Source organism: Pleurodeles waltl, chromosome 10 (genome assembly GCF_031143425.1).
Source record: "Pleurodeles waltl isolate 20211129_DDA chromosome 10, aPleWal1.hap1.20221129, whole genome shotgun sequence".
NCBI lineage: Eukaryota > Metazoa > Chordata > Amphibia > Caudata > Salamandridae > Pleurodeles > Pleurodeles waltl.
Window position 1 is genome coordinate 480,850,537 of NC_090449.1, and position 20,106 is coordinate 480,870,642.

The 20,106-nt window shown below is 46.3% G+C and overlaps 1 protein-coding gene across 1 annotated transcript in view; it reads left to right on the forward strand.

The window, feature by feature from the left end:
• The window catches only part of ABCF2 (ATP binding cassette subfamily F member 2), a 293,880-nt gene that overhangs the window by 182,148 nt on the left and 91,626 nt on the right, over positions 1 to 20,106 (forward strand). Inside the window, exon 12 of the mRNA XM_069212334.1 lies at positions 15,637 to 15,765. Coding sequence (XP_069068435.1) covers positions 15,637 to 15,765 — 129 coding nt within the window. The remainder of the gene's footprint in view (positions 1 to 15,636; positions 15,766 to 20,106) is intronic.

Consider the following 20,106-nt stretch of genomic DNA (forward strand, 5'->3'; position numbering starts at 1 on the left):
AATTTAGTATTTAAGGGCTACCCTGAACCCTAGAAAATTAGATTCCTGCAACAAGAAGAAGGACTGCCCAGCTGAAAACCCCTGCAGCGGAAGACCAGAAGACGACAACTGCCTTGGCTCCAGAAACTCACCGGCCTGTCTCCTGCCTTCCAAAGATCCTGCTCCAGCGACGCCTTCCGAAGGGACCAGCGACCTCGACATCCTCTGAGGACTGCCCCTGCTTCGAAAAGACAAGAAACTCCCGAGGACAGCGGACCTGCTCCAAGAAAAGCTGCAACTTTGTTTCCAGCAACTTTAAAGATCCCTGCAAGCTCCCCGCAAGAAGCGTGAGACTTGCAACACTGCACCCGGCGACCCCGACTCGGCTGGTGGCGATCCAACACCTCAGGAGGGACCCCAGGACTACTCTAAGACTGTGAGTACAAAAACCTGTCCCCCCTGAGCCCCCACAGCGCCGCCTGCAGAGGGAATCCCGAGGCTTCCCCTGACCGCGACTCTTTGAACCTAAAGTCCCGACGCCTGGGAGAGACCCTGCCCCCGCAGCCCCCAGGACCTGAAGGACCGGACTTTCACTGGAGAAGTGACCCCCAGGAGTCCCTCTCCCTTGCCCAAGAGGAGGTTTCCCCGAGGAATCCCCCCCTTGCCTGCCTGCAGCGCTGAAGAGATCCCGAGATCTCTCATAGACTAACATTGCGAACCCGACGCCTGTTTCTACACTGCACCCGGCCGCCCCCGCGCCGCTGAGGGTGAAATTTCTGTGTGGACTTGTGTCCCCCCCGGTGCCCTACAAAACCCCCCTGGTCTGCCCTCCGAAGACGCGGGTACTTACCTGCAAGCAGACCGGAACCGGGGCACCCCCTTATCTCCATTCTAGCCTATGTGTTTCGGGCACCACTTTGAACTCTGCACCTGACCGGCCCTGAGCTGCTGGTGTGGTGACTTTGGGGTGGCTCTGAACCCCCAACGGTGGGCTATCTTGGACCAAGAACTGAACCCTGTAAGTGTCTTACTTACCTGGTAAAACTAACAAATACTTACCTCCCCTAGGAACTGTGAAAATTGCACTAAGTGTCCACTTTTAAAACAGCTATTTGTCAATAACTTGAAAAGTATACATGCAATTTTGATGATTTGAAGTTCCTAAAGTACTTACCTGCAATACCTTTCGAATGAGCTATTACATGTAGAATTTGAACCTGTGGTTCTTAAAATAAACTAAGAAAAGATATTTTTCTATATAAAAACCTATTGGCTGGATTTGTCTCTGAGTGTGTGTACCTCATTTATTGTCTATGTGTATGTACAACAAATGCTTAACACTACTCCTTGGATAAGCCTACTGCTCGACCACACTACCACAAAATAGAGCATTAGTATTATCTATTTTTACCACTATTTTTACCTCTAAGGGGAACCCTTGGACTCTGTGCATGCTATTCCTTACTTTGAAATAGCACATACAGAGCCAACTTCCTACAGGAAAGAAGGCGGACCATTGGGTCAAGACAAGGGTGTCCAAGACTTCAACAGGGGGTGACCAAAAGAAAGGGGTCACAAAGACTCCCCAGCAGAAGGGTGATGAGACAACCAAAACTAAAAATAGTAAAGAGTCTTCTACAGGCCCCCAAAAACCTGCACAGGAGGGTGGGCCCAGAGCCTCTTCACAAAACAATGGGTACAAGGGTAAAAACTTTGATCCCAAAAAGGCCTGGTGTCATAGCTGTAAACAGCATGGACACCAAACTGGAGACAAGGCCTGTCCCAAGAAAGGTTCCACTCCAAACTCCCATCCAGGTAACACTGGTATGGCTAGTCTCCAAGTGGGATCAACAGTGTGCCCAGAGCAAATCAGGGTCCACACTGAAGCTACTCTAGTTTCTGAGGGTGGGGTGGATTTAGCCACACTAGCTGTCTGGCCGCCTAACATGCAAAAATACAGACAGCAACTCTTAATTAATGGGACTAGAATAGAGGGCCTGAGGGATACAGGTGCCAGTGTCACCATGGTGACAGAGAAACTGGTTTCCCCTGGCCAATACCTGACTGGAAAAACTTACACAGTCACCAACGCTGACAATCAGAGAAAAGTACATCCCATGGCAATGGTTACTTTAGAATGGGGAGGGGTCAATGGCCTGAAACAGGTGGTGGTCTCCTCAAATATCCCAGTGGACTGTCTGCTTGGAAATGACCTGGAGTCCTCAGCATGGGCTGAGGTAGAGCTAAAAACCCATGCAGCCATGCTGGGTATCCCTGAACTGGTGTGTGTGAAAACAAGAGCACAATGCAAGGCACAGGGTGAAAAAGTAGAGCTGGAGTCTGGAAAAATGGCCCAGCCTACCAAGAGAACAGGAAAGTCAGTTGGGAAACCAACTGCAACACAGCAAAAGAAAGGGAGCCTCTCTTCTCAGGAAGAAGTTCTGCCCTCTGAGGGAACTGAGCCTGTGGAACTTGAACCTTATCAGGTTGAGCTCTTAGGCCCAGGGGGACCCTCAAGGGAAGAGCTGTGTAAGGGACAAGAAACCTGTCCCTCTCTTGAAGGCCTTAGGCAGCAAGCTGCTGAAGAGTCCAAAGGCAAGAAAAATGGAACACATAGGGTCTATTGGGAAGATGGGCTCCTATACACTGAGGCCAGAGACCCCAAACCTGGTGCCACTAGGAGAGTGGTAGTGCCTCAGCTGTTCAGAGAGTTCATCCTAACATTGGCCCATGACATTCCCCTTGCTGGACATTTGGGACAAACCAAGACGTGGGAGAGGTTAGTCAACCACTTCTACTGGCCCAATATGTCCAACATGGTTAAGGAGTTTTGCCTCTCCTGCCCCACCTGTCAAGCCAGTGGTAAGACAGGTGGGCACCCAAAGGCCCCCCTCATTCCACTTCCAGTGGTGGGGGTGCCCTTTGAAAGAGTGGGTGTGGACATAGTTGGTCCACTGGAACCTCCCACAGCCTCAGGAAATATGTATATCCTGGTAGTAGTGGATCATGCTACCAGGTATCCTGAAGCTATTCCCCTTAGGTCGACTACTGCCCCTGCAGTAGCCAAGGCCCTCATTGGTATCTTTACCAGAGTGGGTTTCCCTAAGGAGGTGGTGTCTGACAGAGGTACCAACTTCATGTCAGCATACCTAAAGCACATGTGGAATGAGTGTGGAGTGACTTATAAATTCACTACACCTTACCATCCACAAACTAATGGCTTAGTTGAGAGATTCAACAAGACATTAAAAGGCATGATCATGGGGCTCCCAGAAAAACTCAAAAGGAGATGGGATGTCCTCCTGCCATGTCTGCTTTTCGCTTACAGGGAGGTACCACAGAAGGGAGTAGGGTTCTCACCCTTTGAACTTCTGTTTGGTCATCCTGTAAGGGGACCACTTGCCCTTGTTAAAGAAGGCTGGGAGAGACCTCTCCATGAGCCTAAACAGGACATAGTGGACTATGTACTTGGCCTTCGCTCTAGAATGGCAGAGTACATGGAAAAGGCAACCAAAAACCTTGAGGCCAGCCAACAGCTCCAGAAGTTTTGGTATGACCAAAAGGCTGCACTGGTTGAGTTCCAACCAGGGCAGAAAGTCTGGGTTCTGGAGCCTGTGGCTCCCAGGGCACTCCAGGACAAATGGAGTGGCCCTTACCCAGTACTAGAGAGGAAGAGTCAGGTCACCTACTTGGTGGACCTGGGCACAAGCAGGAGCCCCAAAAGGGTGATCCATGTAAACCGCCTTAAGCTCTTCCACGACAGGGCTGATGTCAATCTGTTGATGGTAACAGATGAGGATCAGGAGGCAGAGAGTGAACCTCTCCCTGATCTTCTGTCATCAGACCCAAAAGATGGTACAGTAGATGGAGTGATCTACTCAGACACCCTCTCTGGCCAACAGCAAGCTGATTGTAGGAGAGTCCTACAACAGTTTCCTGAACTCTTCTCCTTAACCCCTGGTCAGACACACCTGTGTACCCATGATGTGGACACAGGAGACAGCATGCCTGTCAAGAACAAAATCTTTAGACAGTCTGACCATGTTAAGGAAAGCATCAAGGTGGAAGTCCACAAGATGCTGGAATTGGGAGTCATTGAGCGCTCTGACAGCCCCTGGGCTAGCCCAGTGGTCTTAGTCCCCAAACCTCACACCACAGATGGAAAGAAAGAGATGAGGTTTTGTGTGGACTACAGAGGGCTCAATTCTGTCACCAAGACAGATGCTCATCCAATTCCAAGAGCTGATGAGCTCATTGATAAATTAGGTGCTGCCAAATTCCTAAGTACCTTTGACTTGACAGCAGGGTACTGGCAAATAAAAATGGCACCTGGAGCAAAAGAAAAGACAGCATTCTCCACACCTGATGGGCATTATCAGTTTACTGTTATGCCCTTTGGTTTAAAGAATGCCCCTGCCACCTTCCAAAGGTTGGTGAATCAAGTCCTTGCTGGCTTGGAGTCCTTTAGCACAGCTTATCTTGATGATATTGCTGTCTTTAGCTCCACCTGGCAGGATCACCTGGTCCACCTGAGGAAGGTTTTGAAGGCTCTGCAATCTGCAGGCCTCTCTATCAAGGCATCCAAATGCCAGATAGGGCAGGGAACTGTGGTTTACTTGGGACACCTTGTAGGTGGAGGCCAAGTTCAGCCACTCCAACCCAAGATCCAGACCATTCTGGACTGGGTAGCTCCAAAAACCCAGACTCAAGTCAGGGCATTCCTTGGCTTGACTGGGTACTACAGGAGGTTTGTGAAGGGATATGGATCCATTGTGACAGCCCTCACTGAGCTCACCTCCAAGAAAATGCCCAAGAAAGTGAACTGGACTGTGGACTGCCAACAGGCCTTTGACACCCTGAAACAAGCAATGTGCTCAGCACCAGTTCTCAAAGCTCCAGATTATTCTAAGCAGTTCATTGTGCAGACTGATGCCTCTGAACATGGGATAGGGGCAGTTCTGTCCCAAACAAATGATGATGGCCTTGACCAGCCTGTTGCTTTCATTAGCAGGAGGTTACTCCCCAGGGAGCAGCGTTGGAGTGCCATTGAGAGGGAGGCCTTTGCTGTGGTTTGGTCCCTGAAGAAGCTGAGACCATACCTCTTTGGGACTCACTTCCTAGTTCAAACTGACCACAGACCTCTCAAATGGCTGATGCAAATGAAAGGTGAAAATCCTAAACTGTTGAGGTGGTCCATCTCCCTACAGGGAGTGGACTTTATAGTGGAACACAGACCTGGGACTGCCCATGCCAATGCAGATGGCCTTTCCAGGTTCTTCCACTTAGAAAATGAAGACTCTCTTGGGAAAGGTTAGTCTCATCCTCTTTCGTTTGGGGGGGGGTTGTGTAAGGAAATGCCTCCTTGGCATGGTTGCCCCCTGACTTTTTGCCTTTGCTGATGCTATGTTTACAATTGAAAGTGTGCTGAGGCCTGCTAACCAGGCCCCAGCACCAGTGTTCTTTCCCTAACCTGTACTTTTGTATCCACAATTGGCAGACCCTGGCATCCAGATAAGTCCCTTGTAACTGGTACTTCTAGTACCAAGGGCCCTGATGCCAAGGAAGGTCTCTAAGGGCTGCAGCATGTCTTATGCCACCCTGGAGACCTCTCACTCAGCACAGACACACTGCTTGCCAGCTTGTGTGTGCTAGTGAGGACAAAACGAGTAAGTCGACATGGCACTCCCCTCAGGGTGCCATGCCAGCCTCTCACTGCCTATGCAGTATAGGTAAGACACCCCTCTGGCAGGCCTTACAGCCCTAAGGCAGGGTGCACTATACCATAGGTGAGGGTACCAGTGCATGAGCATGGTACCCCTACAGTGTCTAAATAAAACCTTAGACATTGTAAGTGCAGGGTAGCCATAAGAGTATATGGTCTGGGAGTCTGTCAAACACGAACTCCACAGCACCATAATGGCTACACTGAAAACTGGGAAGTTTGGTATCAAACTTCTCAGCACAATAAATGCACACTGATGCCAGTGTACATTTTATTGTAAAATACACCACAGAGGGCACCTTAGAGGTGCCCCCTGAAACTTAACCGACTATCTGTGTAGGCTGACTAGTTTTAGCAGCCTGCCACAAACCGAGACATGTTGCTGGCCCCATGGGGAGGGTGCCTTTGTCACTCTGAGGCCAGTAACAAAGCCTGCACTGGGTGGAGATGCTAACACCTCTCCCAGGCAGGAATTGTCACACCTGGCGGTGAGCCTCAAAGGCTCACCTCCTTTGTGCCAACCCAGCAGGACACTCCAGCTAGTGGAGTTGCCCGCCCCCTCCGGCCAGGCCCCACTTTTGGCGGCAAGGCCGGAGAAAATAATGAGAATAACAAGGAGGAGTCACTGGCCAGTCAGGACAGCCCCTAAGGTGTCCTGAGCTGAGGTGACTCTAACTTTTAGAAATCCTCCATCTTGCAGATGGAGGATTCCCCCAATAGGGTTAGGATTGTGACCCCCTCCCCTTGGGAGGAGGCACAAAGAGGGTGTACCCACCCTCAGGGCTAGTAGCCATTGGCTACTAACCCCCCAGACCTAAACACGCCCTTAAATTTAGTATTTAAGGGCTACCCTGAACCCTAGAAAATTAGATTCCTGCAACAAGAAGAAGGACTGCCCAGCTGAAAACCCCTGCAGCGGAAGACCAGAAGACGACAACTGCTTTGGCTCCAGAAACTCACCGGCCTGTCTCCTGCCTTCCAAAGATCCTGCTCCAGCGACGCCTTCCGAAGGGACCAGCGACCTCGACATCCTCTGAGGGCTGCCCCTGCTTCGAAAAGACAAGAAACTCCCGAGGACAGCGGACCTGCTCCAAGAAAAGCTGCAACTTTGTTTCCAGCAGCTTTAAAGAACCCTGCAAGCTCCCCGCAAGAAGCGTGAGACTTGCAACACTGCACCCGGCGACCCCGACTCGGCTGGTGGCGATCCAACACCTCAGGAGGGACCCCAGGACTACTCTGATACTGTGAGTACCAAAACCTGTCCCCCCTGAGCCCCCACAGCGCCGCCTGCAGAGGGAATCCCGAGGCTTCCCCTGACCGCGACTCTTTGAACCTAAAGTCCCGACGCCTGGGAGAGACCCTGCACCCGCAGCCCCCAGGACCTGAAGGACCGGACTTTCACTGGAGAAGTGACCCCCAGGAGTCCCTCTCCCTTGCCCAAGTGGAGGTTTCCCCGAGGAATCCCCCCCTTGCCTGCCTGCAGCGCTGAAGAGATCCCGAGATCTCTCATAGACTAACATTGCAAACCCGACGCCTGTTTCTACACTGCACCCGGCCGCCCCCGCGCTGCTGAGGGTGAAATTTCTGTGTGGACTTGTGTCCCCCCCGGTGCCCTACAAAACCCCCCTGGTCTGCCCTCCGAAGACGCGGGTACTTACCTGCAAGCAGACCGGAACCGGGGCACCCCCTTCTCTCCATTCTAGCCTATGTGTTTTGGGCACCACTTTGAACTCTGCACCTGACCGGCCCTGAGCTGCTGGTGTGGTGACTTTGGGGTTGCTCTGAACCCCCAACGGTGGGCTACCTTGGACCAAGAACTGAACCCTGTAAGCGTCTTACTTACCTGGTAAAACTAATCAAAACTTACCTCCCCTAGGAACTGTGAAAATTGCACTAAGTGTCCACTTTTAAAACAGCTATTTGTGAATAACTTGAAAAGTATACATGCAATTTTGATGATTTGAAGTTCCTAAAGTACTTACCTGCAATACCTTTCGAATGAGCTATTACATGTAGAATTTGAACCTGTGGTTCTTAAAATAAACTAAGAAAAGATATTTTTCTATATAAAAACCTATTGGCTGGATTTGTCTCTGAGTGTGTGTACCTCATTTATTGTCTATGTGTATGTACAACAAATGCTTAACACTACTCCTTGGATAAGCCTACTGCTCGACCACACTACCACAAAATAGAGCATTAGTATTATCTATTTTTACCACTATTTTACCTCTAAGGGGAACCCTTGGACTCTGTGCATGCTATTCCTTACTTTGAAATAGCACATACAGAGCCAACTTCCTACATCTATAAATTACCAAAAATCACATCTGCAACCATCCCAAATACAATACTTGGGGGCAACACTCAACACACAAAGAGCAATTGCCACAAGTCCACAAAGAGTCCAATCATTCCAATATGTAAGATCAAGCATACAACCAAACCGCACAAAGCCGCAGCTGTTCTTGTCATTTGCCTGGAGGAGGAGGGGCTGCCCCAGGGCCGGGAGCCCTTTAAATTCAGGATCTGCGCTCGCGGGGCACGCCCGGGCAAAGCCTGGGCCAAGGGCGGGCCCGTCCTTGCAGGTTACCCCCCCCCCCCCCCCGATATCCCTCTAAAGAATCTGGATTCGTAGGCGTGTGTGGCTGCCTGAAGGTACTGTGTTAGTGTTTTCTTTTTAACTTCTTTGCCTCCCTGTGTTGGGACCTGATTTTTTTTAGTCTTTAACAAAGTAAAAGCTAAGTCATCAGGATTTTGCTACCAGGTTGGATCTGGAATTACATCTGTTGTTACTTATACCCTTCTGCTCCCCTTTTTCCTTTTGTGACAACAAATCTGAGGATTCCAACAACCTACCAAATGGGAAAGAGGAAAGCCAGTAGTAATCCCACCAAGTAGGGAGAAAGTACCCAGACATGCTGCTGAGAATTGTACACTGACTCAAATTGACGATCTTATAGAGGAAGTGGAGAGTTTAGCTACTAAACCCTCAAAACCCCGTAGGAAAGATATTATTGCTACCACGAATGACATAAAATCCTTTTCTGCCCCTGTGTGTAGAGATTCACAGATATCTATATCTCAGGGCTCTAACTTAGAATCTAATAGGTCAGAAAACCCACATAGCCTAATAGAGAGCCCAAAATCAAGCCTACTTAGTCGGCAAGATGGTGTGTCCCCCCCTTATAAATTGTAATAACCGTTTTGCACCTCTTGCCCTATTGGCACCACTTGAACCAGAGGAGATTATGCCAAGGGAAATAGAGGAGTTAATACCATTCTCAGCTATCCAGAAGGAACAGCCTGCTGAATTACAGCTAGCACAGATAAGAGCTGAAATTCTGAGTCTTAAGGTTGTACCTTGCATCCTTTAGCCATATGATATATGAGAAGTTGGATGGCATATCTGCAGTAATTGGAGATATAAGGCAGTCATCATTAAAATCTGACTCTAACTCCCTGACGAAGCCAGCCCTATTAGCTGAAACAACTATGACAGAGGTGTAGGGGTAAAAGGGCTGAAGTGCGGAACATTCACGGGTGCGATAGCGTACCTCCTGTAGTGGGCGCCTCTAACAAATGTGATAAAATCTTGAATAAGGGGGCTAACTGTGAGGTGCACAGAAATGAACCCTTAGACAAGAGGTCTCTATGCCCTTTGAGAAATGCCCCAAGTCAGATCAGACACAGTAATTATGATATATATATGATAAATGTCCCCAAGCTAAGTAATGGTCAACAAGAGCATGGGGATTCTCTTAAAAATAAAGTAATCCATTGGATAAGGGGGACAAAGAAGTGCAGCTCTATTATAAGGGATGACATAGTTACTGCACAGAGATATACAAGAGTAGGATTGACAACAGATCTTATAGGGTTAAAACTGGCCAGCCAGAGCCTAGTTGGCACTTGATGCAAGAGTGAGACCCGGTGCCTCATCCCAAGTGTCACTTGTTGATAAACTCCCCCAATCACTGACACTCGGTTTTTCAAGAGAGAAACATCCCAGAGGCCCAGGATATATGTACCCATAGATGGGATCAAATGAACAGCCCAACTTCAGCCATAGACTGACGTGAAGCCCCCACGGTGAAGGCTGGGAGAGACCGTATACCCACTTGCGATCCCTCTGTATAGTAACCAGATACCATACACCTTTGGAGCGGAGTCAAAAGTATATTGCAGTGTTTTACTAAAGGAGAAGGACCTGGGAGTAACGCATCGTCTAAATGAGACTAGAGAAAAGCCGTCCAATATGGGCGATCAGGTTTCTATCTTGGAACGTGGCCGTGCTGCTTCAGAAAACAGCTAACCCTGACTGGTGCAGTTTTCTAGATCAACACCATATTATTTTATTGCAGGAGACATGGGATTCATCTGCAATTAATAGAGAAGGTTATTGGACCTTCCAGAAGCCCGCGCTTCCATCACCATCTGGCAGGGCCTCAGGGGGTTTGATAATCTGGTTAAAACATGATTTGTTTCCTAAGGTGAAGGAACTAGCAACCCCTATAAGGGATCTACTAGCTGTTGAGGTTGAAATCAGTACTACTAGGGGTTCTGTTAGTATAATAATTGTAAATATATATGTCAGACCTGGTAACCAAAGGACGCAGATTGTTCGGATGAGTATGCTAACAGACTTCCTTAATTGTCCCGGAGGGCGGGGGTTTAATTGTCGCAGGAGATTTTAATATGCAATTGAACTGCAGAGACTACAACCAGCAAAGAGGAATCCAGTTAGCAGATCCATGGGATAGATCTGGGCCGGTGCAAGTTATATCTAAGAAAGGAGGAGCATTAGACCTACTTAAAGATTTAATAAAAATAAAGGGATTAAGAATAGTAAATGGAAACACTAGATCAGACACCCCGGCGTCGCCTACATATAGGAGAGGTCTATACTCTAGCCATCTGGACTATGTTTTAGTAGATGACGCTCTTTGGGAATTTCTCATTGAGATGGTTGTTCTCCCTCGTTATGATAGTGACCATCAAGCTCTGAGTACCTCCTTTTCTACTATCCTATTTAGTTGTAAATCATTGTCAACATGGGCCCAAAGTAATGTCTTAACTATGAACAATGATTATAAAAATGTGAAATGGGATTGGGTGAAGAATGACGAACTTCCAGTTATTAATTTATAGAATAGTTGTAACAACGCTTTCCCCACTGAAGCATATAAATACGACATTGGTGGATTTGATCAATCTGCACAGTATCTTGATCACCCGGCTAAAACACCATTTTCAGATAGCAAGGAGGCGAACAGAGATTGGGACTAGAACATTGAGGTGGTTCTCTAACTCTTGCCGTCTGGCTAAAATACAGCTACTGGGAGCACTTAAGGCAGGGAACTGCCGAGAGATCAGGAAATTCAGGGCTGCATACAAAGTGGTACTTAAAAACGCAAAAAAAGAGTGGGTAACTAAATATTGGAATAGGACGGTTGATGCACTTTATGAGAAAGATTTTAAATTATTTTGGAAATTAGTGGCAGACAAAAGTAGCTCTTAAGGTGTGGAGAACTTCCCTGTAATTCAGCCAGAAATCTGGGTGACGTATTTTAAAAATGTATACAGAAAACCTCAAAGTAGTAGCACCACTATTCCTTCTTTAAAACCTAATGAACTTTTTGCCAATACTTCTATGGACGGGAGAGTTATATCCCCTAAATTCGACCTGGAGCTTTTCTCCCTAAAAGAAACAACTCTGGCTCTTAGATCAATACGGAAAGGGAAGGCCCCTGGTCTTGATGGCATCCCAGGTGATTTATATTTGTCCCGACCGACAACTTGGTCTCTGTATCTAAATGCGTTCAGTAACGAGATACCAAGGGGGGAGGACTTCCTACCAAGTGGCAAGGAGCAATCATAGTCCCTATATATAAGAAAGGGCCAAGGGAACAACCTTCCAACTATAGGCCTATTAGCCTAATTGATGTTAGTCAAAAGATATTCACCAAGCAGGTACTGAACAGACTACAGGCTTGGATAGAGGATTCTCATATTCTCTCCGACTTCCAGGCAGGTTTTAAAAAAGGAATGAGTACAATAGATCAGGCATTTAGGTTTAACCTTCTCTGCTGGAAATACTTGTCACTTAATAAGAGCCATATATATTTAGCTTTTATTTATTTAAAAGCTGCCTTTGACATGGTACCTCGGGATCTATTATGGAATGTCATGGAGAGCTATCAACTTGAAGGAGAATTAATAAGATTGATTAGGTACCTACATGAAGGGACTTACGCTCAAGTACGTTGGTCACAAAGTGGCGATCTAACGGAAGCTATACCTGTCAAGGGGGTTAGGCAGGGGTGCATTTTGGCACCAACATTGTTTAATCTTTACATTAATGGTGCGGCGGACCAACTGCTACACTGTAACCATGATGCCCCAAGGCTAGCTGGATCCCCTGTCCCCATTTTAATGTTTGCTGACAACACTTTATTAATTTCGAGAGCACCCATGGGCTTACAAAATGAACTGGATGCTTTTTATAACTTTTGTTTTACTGGAGGTCCTGAAATAAATCCAACAAAATCAAAGTTCATGGCTTTTAACCCACATAAATCTTTTAGGGTCAAAATGATCATAGCAGGCCAACCAGTGGAGAGAGTCAGCCAATTTGACTATCTGGGGATTAGGCTAAGTGATTACCAACACTGGTCGGTGCAGATTGGGAAGAGTCTGACAGTACTCAGGCAGAGGTCAACAGCGATAGGGAGGAAAATTGCCAATACCTTGGAAGGGGAATATCACCTGCCATTACTGTTTATAAAGGAGCGGCAGATGCAGCTTCAATCTATGGCGCTGAGCTCTGGGGATACACCTACTCTAGGTGTTTTGACTACGGTAGAAAAACGTTTTATACGGAATTTTTTGCGGCTACTGACGAGTACCCCTCGCACCCCCCCTTACATTTGACCTAGCCTTAAACGAGATCATAACGAAATTGCACTAAGACCACTCATGTATTGGATTCGTCTTTGGACTTCGGAGTACTTGTCCACCCTCCATGTAGCATTAGATGAGTTTCTCGTAGGTGACTGTGCATTAAAGATCCCTTGGTTTAGACACATCAGAGATGTGTGAACTCCTCAAGATGAAGGAGGTGTGGAGTACTCCTCATATTTTGACCAAGGAAGTAAAAGAACATGTAAAAAGGTGCTACTGGGAGAATATTTTGGTTCAAATCTGGTCCAAAGAGCAAGGCAGTCGGACCCTACAGTTCCTAGACCATAAATGTAGCCCCAAATTTGAGACCTATATGGACAATGTAAATCCTCCCTATACTAAAACACTTCATCAAATTCAGATTAGGGATTCTCCCGCTCAAGACATTTACAGCGCAATGCAGAGCGGAGGATAGTAACTCAATATTCTGTCATTATTGCCAAAAGACAATAGTCACTCGCGCATTTTATGTTTTTTTGTCCTAGATATTTGGTACCTAGGAAGAAGTGGATTGCTCCGTTATGTAGGTCTATGGGGATTAGGGAATGTAATACAGCATTATGCTTTTTGACAACTGACACAAATGACAAAATAGTTTTTCCAGTTGCAAGATTCCTGGAAAGTGCATGGGCCATAAGAACCAGAGAATTGTTATAATTGCGTGTTTTAACATATTGGTCTTAGATTATATTTATTCAACATAAATTTTAACTGTTTGGAGTTAAGATTTAATGGCCTAATAATTGTATATTTAATATTTTAGGACTTTAAGAAAAATGGTTATTGTGCACTGTTTTCAATAACTATGTGATCTTATAACTTATTTAGCTTGCTCAATTATGATATGGTGGTTTTATTGTTTACTTTTATGGCTTTTAGCCGAAATAAAGTTACAATTTGATTTGAGAGAGCTAATAAGGACAAGTGTGAGAAACCCATAAGTGATTTATAGGAAAGACAATATTAACTTGAAATTTCAAAGCAAAGAGATTTTGAGTTTTGGCTTTTACTGTCCATAGAGGTTCTGTTGCTTATTTGTGTAGAACTTTGAGTGACCATAATGTTGCTTGAAAGAGCTGAGAGCCATGACTGGGAAGGTGAACTATAAGAGACCAGGAAAGAGGGATGGAGACAGCATTGTAGGGATTAAGAAGCCTTGAGGCTTATGTGGTCTTCCCAGTTCTGATATCTCACTAGACAGAGCAGTAGAGCTTCTTGAAGTCTGCCTTGGGCATCCATCCAAAAGATGGGGAGAGAAGGCGAGGGGGGAAATTACTGGGAGCAGGTGAGAGCAGGAGTAAATGGGTGAGAGTGAGGTAGATGTGGCAGAGAAAATCTAATACAAAACAAAATTGAAGTCACTGCTCAAGTGGTAGGTCAGGACAAAAGAGCCCCTGGGAAGCAGGACACTGGCCATCTGCTCCACAATGTGAGTAGTGAGATGGCTAATGATCCTGTCCACCGACACATGCATTTTGCTGTCTGCCATTAACTAAAGAGGAGACCTAGGGAAGTAGAACCTGAGCAGAGACCTTCAGATTAGAGCTGTGAAGTCTTCATTATTTATGGGAGGAGTGGTAAAGTTAGCGTGAGGACAGTGCTTGAATAAGGTAATAAGATTGCCGGTATTTACTTTCCATTTCACTGCTCTACATTTGAAGGGCAAATGATATTGGGGTTGAATTAAGATTTAATTGTCTACCTAAATATGCCCTCTTTACTTCCAATACTAGCTGACTCCAGGATATCTGAAACACCTTCCTCATACTGAATACATCAAGTTGGTTCGAAACAATGTTTCATTTGTTTCTATTTAGCACTACATCGACTGCTGGAAGCCACTTTTGTGCATTTGCAATTCTTTCTGCAAGAACTTTGTTCTGCCTTCTAAAACCTTCATTGATGATCATAAATGTTAAAATCATTCCTTTGACTCTACTCTAACACCACTTCCCCCTAGTGTTCAGAAAACCTAGTCTCCCAAAGTTTGGTTATAGCTGTGCCCAAGCACCTCAATCCTTAACAGTATGTGAAAGGGGATAGTTGATAATACAGATTGTGGGTCATACACCACCATTGTTCCCCAGTGGGTGGCCACTGCAAAAATAGTGAAGATGTGGCCAGGAAAATCTAGTGAATTTCCTTCAGGACAGGTAAAGGAAGGTAGAAATGCTGATTTGCCCATTATCTTTCTGGTTTGTAAAGATGCCTCGCTTAAAATTAGTCCATAGCCTCTGCTTGTCAAATTTTAGTTAAAGTTGGCTTTTTGTGACAAGGGAAAACTATGCATGTAAACATATTTTGCAAAATAAAAAAGAGAATTCAAATCCTTCGACTGTTTCAGAACTTCTCTTGTGGGCTGAAATGTTTATGGTGTAACTAAGATGGCATTGACTTGACAATCACAATGAGGTAGAGTTTTAGAGGCACTTTATGGGAGGTTTCTAGCCATTTGTACTCTTGCTACTTTATTAAAATGTGAATTTGTTTGCTTTATGAAGCTACCAGAAGTTAACTTTGATTTGTATAACTCGAGGGGCTGAATTCATAGGTATTCAATAGTAAGTATGAGATCTTTTTTACCCAGATATGTGTGACTTCTTTGTTCCCATTTTCAGACTATAGATGGCACGCAGCAGTGCTCTGAGTACCTGGAAATCAAACCAGCAGTTGAGCAACACATTACCTTAAAATAGACTTATTGCCCAGGGAGAGAACTCCTTCCTTAAATGCAACATCACTCCAGTCTGCATTTTCATGTGTTTCCTTCCTTGGACTGCTTTCCAAAAGTTAAGGCTGTTTTGGTTCTGAATAGTTTTGTGTAGTATATTTTTATGTATCCATAGAGTTGTGTGAAACCCTTTTGCAAATGCTCATTACTGTAGCCTGAGTGGAATATCATTTTCTTCCTATTAATTTTCTCTGGGCATTCTAACTGCATTTTCTAAAATGTTAACATTTTTCATCCACAGCACTTACAGGAACAACTAGAACTTGATCTTTCTCCTCTGGAGTACATGATGAAATGTTACCCTGAGATCAAAGAGAAGGAGGAGATGAGAAAAATAATTGGCAGATATGGACTCACAGGGAAACAACAGGTGAGAACAAGAAGGAAAACTGCATAAGACAAGAAACTGATAGCAGTTTGCAGGGGCAATATGTGTAGCTGTACTTCACAAGTTGTGCCACTAATGTTGAGCTCAGTAGGCTATATGTTTTTCTTTGAAGGAGTTTCAACTTTAAGAATCTTGGTACCTCCACTGAAATCCATAGTACATCCATGTATGAAGTACTAACTTCAGATTTAAGCGCCCCACCCCACTTGGCCATATGATTCTGCCATGCTTTGACAGCTCCGTTACTGCTGTCCATTAGAGAACTGGTGTGGTTACTTTGGATCAAGCAAGTAAGACCTACCAAGACAACGAGAATTGCCAGGGAGTTGCAACCGCCTCAGAGTCTAGGGAAGGATTTTATGGGAATTATTAGTTTGGTGGAGAATACTGTAGGAAGTTGGCTCTGTATGTGCTATTTCAAAGTAAGGAATAGCATGCACAGAGTCCAAGGGTTCCCCTTAGAGGTAAGATAGTGGCAAAAAAGAGATAATTCTAATGCTCTATTTTGTGGTAGTGTGGTCGAGCAGTAGGCTTATCCAAGGAGTAGTGTTAAGCATTTGTTGTACATACCCACAGGCAATAAATGAGGAACACACACTCCGAGACAAATCCAGCCAATAGGTTTTGTTATAGAAAAATATATGTTCGATGGCATCTGTCGCTGTAAATACACATGTTGTGCATAGCCCACCATCTGGTGTTGGGTCGGAGTGTTACAAGTTGTTTTTCTTCGAAGAAGTCTTTCGAGTCACGGGACCGAGTGACTCCTCCTCTTTGTCTCCATTGCGCATGGGCGTCGACTCCATCTTCGATTGTTTTCTTTCCGCCATCGGGTTCGGACGTGTTTTTGTCGCTCCGAGTTTCGGAACGGAAAGTTAGCTAACTATCGGAAGATTACGTCGGTATTGTTGCGTTCGGGATCGGCTTAGATAGAATCGACACCGCATCGAAGTTTGAAGAGCTCCGGTGCCCTTCGGGGTAGCTTTCGATCCCCCGTCGGGGCCTGGTCGGCCCGACCGCGTGTAAAACAACGCTGATGGAACGGACCCCTTTCCGTTTCTGTCCCAAATGCCACAACAAATACCCGTATACAGACCAACATTTGGTCTGTAACCTGTGCCTGTCGCCTGAGCACAGTGAAGAGACTTGCGAGGCCTGTCGTGCGTTCCGGTCCCGAAAGACACTCCGTGACCGTCGAGCCAGAAGACTTCAGATGGCGTCCACGCCGACAGCACACCGAGAGTTCGAGGAAGAAGAAACCTTCTCGATCCACTAATCGGACTCAGAGGAATTCGACGATCAAAGAACTGTGAGTAAGACGTCGAAGACAACACACAAGAAAAGTGACCAGGCCCAGGGGACGCCACTGCCACTAGGCCATGGCTCGACCCATAAATTCGGTGACCGACCATCGGCACCGAAAAAGGCCGAAACAGTGCCGAGATCCGGGACCGAGAAAGTGCTGCTGAAAGAGATCGACGCCGAGATAGCGGTGCCGAAACGGCTCAACGCCGAGACAGTGGCACCGAGGAAGATCGACGCCAAGAGGTTTCGACTCCAAAAAAGAAGAAAGTCACCTCGGAGCCGAAAAAGAGTACAGACAGGGTTTTGGTGCCGAAACGACCCGCAACCGAACCAGTAACCGGTTCCTATTCAGAGGAGCAATCACTGTCCTCTCAGATGCGAAAGCATAGGTTTGAGGAAGAGTTGCAATCCACGGAAGTGGACCATACGCAGCAACGTATTTTCATACCAGAAGGAACAGGGAAGATAAGCACCCTTCCCCCTATTAGGAGAAAGAGGAGACTGGAGTTTCAAACAGACCAAGCACCACAAACAAAAATGGTGAAAAAGGTAACTCCGCCACCCTCTCCTCCACCTGTAACTAACGTTTCACCAGCACAAACTCCATCACATTCCCCGGCTCACACCACTGTGAGCCAAGGTGACCAGGACCAAGACGCTTGGGACTTATACGACGCCCCAGTGTCGGACAACAGTCCAGAGGCGTATCCCACAAGGCCCTCACCACCAGAAGACAGCACAGCATATTCACAAGTGGTGGCTAGAGCGGCAGAGTTCCACAACGTAAACCTCCACTCAGAACCAGTCGAGGATGACTTCTTATTCAACACCCTCTCCTCCACCCACAGCTCCTACCAAAGCCTGCCTATGCTCCCAGGAATGCTTCGGCATGCAAAGGAAATCTTCAAGGAGCCGGTCAAGAGTAGGGCAATAATACCAAGGGTGGAAAAGAAATATAAAGCACCTCCCACAGACCCTGTTTTCATCACCACACAGCTGCCACCAGATTCCGTCGTAGTAGGAGCAGCTCGCAAGAGAGCCAACTCCCACACATCTGGGGATGCACCACCCCCAGATAAAGAGAGCCGCAAGTTCGATGCAGCCGGAAAGAGTCGCAGTACAAGCTGCAAACCAGTGGCGCATCGCTAACTCTCAAGCACTACTTGCGCACTATGACAGAGCCCATTGGGACGAGATGCAACACCTCATTGAGCATCTACTCAAGGAACTACAAAAGAGGGTGAAGCAGGTGGTTGAGGAAGGACAAAACATAGCTAATAATCAGATCCGCTCCTCTATGGACGCAGCGGACACAGCTGCGAGAACAATTAACACATCTGTGACTATAAGAAGGCACGCATGGCTACGAACGTCTGGTTTTAAACCAGAGATACAGCAGGCAGTGCTCAATATGCCATTCAATGAGAAACAACTGTTCGGACCAGAGGTGGACACGGCAATTGAGAAACTCAAAAAGGACACTGACACTGCTAAAGCCATGGGCGCACTCTACTCCCCGCAGAGCAGAGGCACTTACAGCACCTCCCGCAAGACAACCTTTAGAGGGGGGTTTCGGGGTCAGGCCACACAAGCCAGCACCTCACAGACAACACCGTCCAGCTACCAGGGACAGTACCAGAGGGGAGGCTTTCGGGGCCAATACAGAGGACAATTCCCTAGGAATAGGGGAAAATTTCAAAGCCCCAAAACCCCTACAACCAAGCAGTGACTCACATGTCACTCATCCCCTCCACACAACACCAGTGGGGGGAAGAATAGGTCGGTATTACCAAGCATGGGAGGAAATAACTACAGACACTTGGGTCTTAGCAATTATCCAACATGGTTATTGCATAGAATTTCTACAAATCCCTCCAAACATACCACCAAAAGCACAGAATTTATCAAAACAACATTCAGACCTTCTGGAAACAGAAGTTCAAGCATTATTGCAAAAGAACGCAATAGAACTAGTACCAGAAACAGAAATAAACACAGGAGTCTATTCACTGTACTTCCTAATACCAAAAAAGGACAAAACACTGAGACCAATCCTAGACCTCAAAACACTAAACACCTACATCAAATCAGAACACTTTCACATGGTCACGCTACAAGAGGTGTTGCCATTGCTAAAGCAACAGGACTACATGACAACCTTAGATCTCAAAAACGCGTATTTCCACATACCAATACATCAGTCGCACAGGAAATACCTCAGGTTTGTATTCAAAGGAATACATTACCAATTCAAAGTATTGCCGTTTGGTTTAACAACCGCACCAAGAGTCTTTACAAAATGTCTAGCAGTAGTGGCTGCACACATCAGAAGGCAGCAAATACACGTATTCCTGTATCTAGACGACTGGCTAATCAAGACCAACTCACTGACAAGGTGCTCACACCACACAAATCAGGTCATACAAAACCTCCACAAACTCGGTTTCACCATCAACTATGCAAAATCACACATTCTGCCGTGCAAAGTACAACAATACCTAGGAGCCATAATAGACACAACAAAAGGATTAGCCACTCCAAGTCCACAGAGAATTCAAAATTTCAACAAGATCATACAACGCATGTATCCAACACAGAGAATACAAGCAAAAATGATATTACAACTCCTAGGCATGATGTCCTCATGCATAGCCATTGTCCCGAACGCAAGACTGCACATGAGGCCCTTACAACAGTGCCTAGCATCACAATGGTCACAAGCACAGGGTCACCTTCTAGATCTGGTGTTGATAGACTGCCAAACATACCTCTCGCTTCTATGGTGGAACAGTATAAATTTAAACAAAGGGCGGCCTTTCCAAGACCCAGTGCCACAATACGTAATAACGACAGATGCTTCCATGACGGGGTGGGGAGTACACCTCGATCAACACAGCATACAAGGACAATGGGACGTACATCAAACAAAACTGCACATAAATCACCTGGAACTGCTAGCAGTTTTTCAAGCACTAAAAGTATTCCAACCAATCATAACTCACAAATACATTCTTGTCA